The sequence below is a fragment of the Gobio gobio genome, assembly GCF_949357685.1.
Source record: "Gobio gobio genome assembly, chromosome: 20".
Taxonomy (NCBI): Eukaryota; Metazoa; Chordata; class Actinopteri; order Cypriniformes; family Gobionidae; genus Gobio; species Gobio gobio.
Window position 1 is genome coordinate 37,281,541 of NC_137113.1, and position 7,437 is coordinate 37,288,977.

The 7,437-nt window shown below is 35.6% G+C and overlaps 1 protein-coding gene across 1 annotated transcript; it reads left to right on the forward strand.

Annotated features, from left to right (window-relative positions):
* Window positions 1–228: 228 nt before the first annotated feature.
* On the forward strand, window positions 229–7,110 carry LOC307143721 (uncharacterized protein). Its single transcript, XM_079845481.1, has 4 exons — window positions 229–335; window positions 3,461–3,507; window positions 3,605–3,857; window positions 5,582–7,110. Exons 2-4 carry the CDS (start codon window positions 3,479–3,481, stop codon window positions 5,696–5,698), a joined length of 399 nt encoding a protein of 132 aa, XP_079701607.1. The 5' UTR covers window positions 229–335; window positions 3,461–3,478; the 3' UTR covers window positions 5,699–7,110.
* The last annotated feature ends 327 nt before the right edge of the window (window positions 7,111–7,437 follow it).

Here is a 7,437-nt window from a genome sequence, read left to right on the forward strand (position 1 = left end):
ATTTTCCAGATTGAAAATGTAAACAAATTATTTAAAACAATTGTTTTCCATTTTGATTCTAGTTTTGTTGATTAAAATGGGAATGAAAAATCTCTATCCTGTGAAGTCTCAATTCAAATCGAGGAAATGAACTGGAATTGAAAAGTCATTCTCAGTTCTGAATGGTGCAAATCCTGCTGTTTACAAACCCAACCCCGGATGACTGCTGTGTCCAGCTCAAAGTCCTCTACGGGACGTCAGGCAGGGGTTACGATCACAGTTAAAACACACGTACAGCCTGACTGACTTTTGAGTTCCACTTTCTTCAGGTTTGGGTCTGATGACATACAACAGTTGTGAGTATGACATTTCTAAAAAATACTATAATGTGAAAACATATTTTTGACTAATTTACAAGTTCCTGGAAAATATTTTAGATGGAAGTATAACTTCAGTGGTGGTTATGAAACTTGCTTAAGGTTATGTAAAGCATGTTGTTATGTAGAGTTGGGACGCATTTTAAACAAATTGATGGAGTTCACATGGAATTCTTTATGGCTGCTTTTCCTTCGCTATTCACTCCAACTCATCCATTTCATTTTTATATAAAATTTTGTTTTGCGTAGCAGTTCATATGTAGGCATAATTTATATTTCTCTACAAAAGTAATGTTGATCATTTAAAATAAGCCTTTAGATCAAACAGGTTTTAAGATCGTGAAAGACATCAATTCGGTCCTGTAATTTAAGACATTTTTGAAGATATTTAGGCAATTTTTCAAAATTCTAATGTTTTATTAGTAGTGCTGTCAAATAGGTTAAGTAATCGGTTAGGTTAAATGTAAGTAATATATTTACTGTGTGTATGTATATATATATTAGTACTGATAAATTGATTAATTGCGATTAATTGTAATCAAAATAAAAGTTTGTGTTTTCATAATGTGTGTACTGTGTATAATAATTATTATGTATATTTGAATACACACACACATGTATATGTATAAGAAATGTTTGCATGTGTGTGTGTGTATAGATTTGACAGCACTAATATGTATGTATATATATATATGTATATATATATATATATATATATATATATATATATATATATATATATATATTAAATATACACACACACATTCAGTACATGTACATATATAGGGCGAGACCAGGGAGTGTTGTAACACGGGGTTAGTTAACGCTATCAATTTGACAAGTCAGAAAAGAGCTATGGTGATGTCATCAATATCATACTCCCATCACCTTATTGAGTTCACAGGAGAAATGGTGACTATGAGCAACATTGTAGATTTTATGACCAAAAAAAACGATTTTCAGGAAAGAAAGTAAAACATTTTATTAAGATTATTTGCCTAGCAATCATTGATGATCTATCTATTTGACTTACAACTGTTTCTCTAGTTTAATTTGATGTTCATTCATGCTAACTTCAACCCCACATGCTATAACAGTTAGCTATGTTGTGGCTGTTTTGGGTGGGGATAGTTGTAACAGTTCATTAAAAATGTTACAACCAACCCCTTATGATTCCAGTTATCAATCAAATCCCCTGTTAAGACAAATTCAAGTAAGTTTTTTGTTCAATTTAAAGTAATAAAAGTAAAAATACAATACAATGTTTTTTCGACACTTGTTGTTTCACACATTATTCAAAATATACTTCTTCAATAACGTTCTTGCATAAATTTTAGATTTTGCGTCGATCTTATTTCAACAAATTAGCTCTGTTTTATCTATCCCCAGCCTGTGTTACAACTCAGCCCAGTAGTGGGGGAGGTTGTAACAACGGAACTCTTTAGTATTTGCATTATCTGTGAAGGTGTCGTACACGGCCAAGTAAGTTATGTTTCTAGTAGACAAATGTGGCTATCATGCATCAAATTTTGAGATCTAGCACAAACAACCAGCTCAAAGAAAAGGTGTTACTTCTCTCCCTGGTCTTCCAGCGATTCATCAATTTGACAGCACTACTTATTATTAGTAGTAGTTTTCTTCTTTTTTTTCAACAAGCAACACATTTCTGACAGTTGACAACCTGAACACTACAGATATGAAAACTACAAATTAATTAATAATAAAACATTAATATTAAAGAAAGAAATAATGATTTAAGTAATTACATAAATAATACTGTACTGTAATATAATGAGTTGGAATAATATTGTAACATAAAAACTGCTCAGGTATAACATTATGACCACTGACAGATGAAGTGAATAACACTGATTATCCCTTCATCACGGCACCTGTTAGTGGGTGGGATATATTAGGCAGCAAGTGGACATTTTGTCCTCAAAGTTGATGTAGGAAGCAGGAAAAATGGGCAAGCGTAAGGATTTGAGCGAGTTTGACAAAGGCCAGAACTGGATCATGGAGCAATGGAAGAAGGTGGCCTGGTCTGATGAATCACGTTTTCTTTTACATCACGTGGATGGCCGGGTGCGTCGCTTACCTGGAGAACACATGGCACCAGGATGCACTATGGGAAGAAGGCAAACCGGCGGAGGCAGTGTGATGCTTTGGGCAATGTTGTGCTGGGAAATCTTGGGTCCTGCCATCCATGTGGATGTTACTTTGACACGTACCACCTATTGTCGCAGACAATGTACACCCTTTCATGGAAACGGTATTCCCTGGTGGCTGTGGTCTCTTTCAGCAGAATAATATGCCCTGCCACAAAACAAAAATGGTTCAGGAATGGTTTGAGGAGCACAACAACAAGTTTGAGGTGTTGACTTGGCCTCCCAATTCCCCAAATCTCAATCCAATCGAGCATCTGTGAGATGTGCTGAACAAACAAGTCCGATCCATGGAGGCCCCACCTTGCAACTTACAGGACTCAAAGGATCTGCTGCTAACATCTTGGTGCCAGATACCACAGCACACCTTCAGGGGTCAAGCAAAAAGGGGGACCAACACAATATTAGGAATGTGGTCATAATTTTATGCCTTATGCCAAAAAATCATTAGGATATTAAGAAAAGATCATGTTCCATGAAGATATTTTGTGAATGTCCAGGGTCACATATTATTTATCTACAAACTTTTGTTAGTTTGACTGCACAATGTATTAGTAGTAGTACTAGTATTACTGTTTGTTTGTTTTTATACAAATTACACATTTTTGACTGAAGGAGAATCATTTTAGATATGTTTCAATAATTTGAGCCTTACAGAGACTTCCATCTTAATAAAAACACAATCTCAGGATGAACATAACACTATTATTTTACTTTAAGAACCTCCAAAAATGATCAAAATGAATTTGAATTCAGAAATGGAAAAACTTGTTGTAGACATGCATTTAAGCCACTGCCTCTTTTAGCTGCATTTTTGAATAACTTAATAGCTCTGTACACCAAAAGTGAGCGTCACGTCATTGAATCTAACGCATTTTACACAGCTTGTTCTGATAACTTACAGATGTACATTCCTTAATCGCTCATTTTTCTCTGCAGACATTCCAGGCCGATTCAATGGCTGAGTATATATACTACTATCTCCAGTATGTACAACACTCTTCACAGCACAACACCACACACTTCATAAAATCATTCTGAATGCAGGCAATGCATCAAACTAAGATGTGTCATGATGTGTAGGACGCTGCTGACACCACTGCTGGGGCTGACTGTGGCTCTGTGTATACTGAGGTACTGCTGCAAATTCTGCAGGAAAGTCTCAGACACTGACTCAGCGCTCGACCTGTCAAACAGCGACCGTGTCTATGTGATTCCAAATCCCATTCATGTGAGAGAAGAGAGAGACGAACGAGACCAGACAGACTTCCATGGGGATTCTGAGTACACACCACCCCCATATGATCTAGTGTGTCCACCACCATCATATGCAGAGGTACATCTGATCTGTCTATCCACCCATCCATCGGTTCGTCCATCTGTCTGTTCATCCATCATCTATCTGTCTATCCGTCTTATCTGTCTGTCTGTCTATAATCTGTCTGTCTGTCTGTCTGTCTCTCTATCTATGTATCCATCTGTCTATCTATCAATCTATCTGTCTGTCTATCTATCTGTCTATCATCTGTCTGTCTGTCTTATATATATATATATATATATATATATCTGTCTGTTTGTCTGTCTGTCTGTCTCTCTATCTATCTATCCATCTATCTATCAATCTATCTGTCTGTCTGTCTGTCTGTCTGTCTGTCTGTCTGTCTGTCTGTCTGTCTGTCTGTCTATCCGTCCGTCCGTCCGTCCGTCCGTCCGTCCGTCCGTCCGTCCGTCCGTCCATCTATCTATCTATCTATCTATCTATCTATCTATCTATCTATCTATCTATCTATCTATCTATCTATCTATCTATCTATCTATCTATCTATCTATCTATCTATCTATCTATCTATCTATCTATCTATCTATCTATCTATCTATCTATCTATCTATCTATCTATCTATCTATCTATCTATCTATCTATCTATCTATCTATCTATCTATGTCTGTCTGTCTGTCTGTCTGTCTGTCTGTCTGTCTGTCTGTCTGTCTGTCTGTCTGTCTGTCTGTCTGTCTGTCTGTCTGTCTGTCTGTCTGTCTGTCTGTCTGTCTGTCTGTCTGTCTGTCTGTCTGTCTGTCTATGTATCTATGTCTGTCTATCATCTGTCTGCCTGTCCTCTGTCTGTCTGTCTATCATCTGTCGGTCTGTCTATCCTCTATCTGTCTGTCTGTCTATCCTCTGTCTGTCTGTCTGTCTATCATCTGTCTGTCTGTCTGTCTGTCTATAATCTAATCTAATCTATCTATCTATCTATCTATCTATCTATCTATCTATCTATCTATCTATCTATCTATCTATCTATCTATCTATCTATCTATCTATCTATCTATCTATCTATCTATCTATCTATCTATCTATCTATCTATCTATCTATCTATCTATCTATCTATCTATCTATCTATCTATCTATCTATCTATCTATCTATCTATCTATCTATCTATCTATCTATCTATCTATCTATCTATCTATCTATCTATCTATCTATCTATCTATCTATCTATCTATCTATCTATCTATCTATCTATCTATCTATCTATCTATCTATCTATCTATCTATCTATCTATCTATCTATCTATCTATCTATCTATCTATCTATCTATCTATCTATCTATCTATCTATCTATCTATCTATCTATCTATCTATGTCTGTCTGTCTGTCTGTCTGTCTGTCTGTCTGTCTGTCTGTCTGTCTGTCTGTCTGTCTGTCTGTCTGTCTGTCTGTCTGTCTGTCTGTCTGTCTGTCTGTCTGTCTGTCTGTCTGTCTGTCTGTCTGTCTGTCTGTCTGTCTGTCTGTCTGTCTGTCTGTCTGTCTATCATCTGTCTGTCTGTCTGTCTGTCTGTCTGTCTGTCTATCTATCTGGTCTGTCCTCCCGCCCGCCAGAAAAGAAAGCAGCTGGACTGGTCTTAGGTGGTCTCTTAGTTTAGCCAACTTTTCAGCTGGTTAGACGTGGACCCTATCTGAATCCAGTTGTGTGCAGCTTAGGCTGGTTTTATCTACAGAATGTAAATCTCTATGTTGAAATGCTGTTTTTAACTTTGAATCATGTTTTGTTTTACAGGCCAGCTTTAAATTAGATATTTCTGATGTACCAGACTCAGAGATGGAGGGGTACATGTCTCCTCCACCATACAGCCCACCTTTACCATCAGTCATCCAGCCATCAACAATAGACTAGATGTGTGTGTTAGAATAACTTAATAACTAATAGAAACTATTACATTTTATCTTTAGATATCTGTAAATGCGTTTGTGAAAGTTCATACCAAGAAGACAAAGTCTGACATATGATTACTCAACAATCCCACAGGAGGAGCTTTATAGGCTAGTTTTACGTCAGAGATAATTCTTATCTTAAGAAAGAAAGTTTACTGCTTTTGTGAACCATGCTAAGAGGCATGGCTGACGTTTAACCATATTCTGATCTAATAATGGATAAAGTAAAAATTTAAATAGATTACACATTAGAAATGTATATACCATTGGGTTTTTTTTACAATCACTAGGACCAATTTCTCAATACTTAGGCAACGTTTTCTAAACTCCAACATTTGTGTAGGAGTCCAGCTATACGAGTAATTGTTTTGATAGTATTTCATTTTTTAGATATTGAATATATTTTAGTATGCTAATACTGTAGAAATGCAGCAAATTGTTGTCTTAAAGTTTAACAGTTTTGTATGAGTATGTAAACATGCAAATTTGCCTGTAGGTTTATAGTGTTTAGATGGTGTTTAGATGGTGGTTGTGTCTAAAGCAATGAAAAATGATCCACAGTTTAGCCGACATAGACTGATGTTGTGCTCTATGAGTGAAGAGTTTTGAAGAAGTGACTTAAGTATTGAGAAACGGTCTTAGTGATTTATTCCAGGACTAAACTGTGCTTTCTCCTGATGAATTATTGTTCTGTTTATAGGTTGTTTTATTCTTTATTTTGAATGTCTGACTGCATAAAATACCCATACTGTATAACATATTTTAACTTTTTTGAGACACAAATGATGTTGGACTCAACTTCTGTAGATGAACTAAACTGCTATATGAAAATACTACCTCATGAAGTGAGATAAGACGAGAACAGATGTATTATGGGTAATGATGCTGCATATTAGCTCCACTGAATATTTAGAAATTGTGTTTTGAAGTATCATCGGTAAGACGGGGTCAGCTCAATGCTCCCGCTTTCCATTTTGAATATAAAGCTGCTTTTCAATAAAACATTGAAGTTTCTGTGGAAATAGTGTACACAAGTACTATTCTTATTTTACTCGCCTTGAATATGATGCTTGATTTGTGAAACACAAACAGCATCAGCCTGTGATGGACTGGTCACCTGCCCAGGGTGTCCCATGCCTTCAAAAGCTGGGAAATTATACTACCAAAACTCCTGTACATTACCCATTCATAAAATCTCAAAGAATGTCGTTTTGGAGAGGAAAAAAGAAAGAAAGAACAGAAACTCACAAATGAGTACACCGTGAGCATCTACAAATGATTTCTATAATGTGACCAGTAACGTTAAACGAGCCATTCCACCGAATGGGTGACATTTGCTTGTTGTAACTCTTAAAAATAAAATGTTATTATTTTTTATTTTTTTCAACACTGAATCTAATACTACACATATTTAATTCTTCAAAATGTGTATTGGTCAGTCTCAGGTAACTTTATTTAGTTCTTCACAAGGTTTCTAAGCAGAAGATGGGTGCGTGTTTTCTCAGTCCTGTTACCAAAACTCATGTGCCATTTAAAAAGCATGTTTAAAACCATGTCAATTAATTCCTTTGTTTATCCTTCAAGATAGTAAATATTTTAAAGAAATTGTTGGTTATATGATCAAATAATTAATATTTGAGATTAAAAAACTCTATATGAAGACTTTTTAATAAAAAACACTAACTGTTTTCATTTTAAAGA

Bases quoted from the DNA above. Each gene is read 5' to 3' on its own strand.
- LOC307143721 (XM_079845481.1), top strand. From the start codon at position 3,479: ATGGCTGAGTATATATACTACTATCTCCA. The intron at 3,508-3,604 runs GTATGTACAACA...CATGATGTGTAG, and splicing joins TATATATACTACTATCTCCA to GACGCTGCTGACACCACTGC. The intron at 3,858-5,581 runs GTACATCTGATC...TTTGTTTTACAG, and splicing joins CACCACCATCATATGCAGAG to GCCAGCTTTAAATTAGATAT.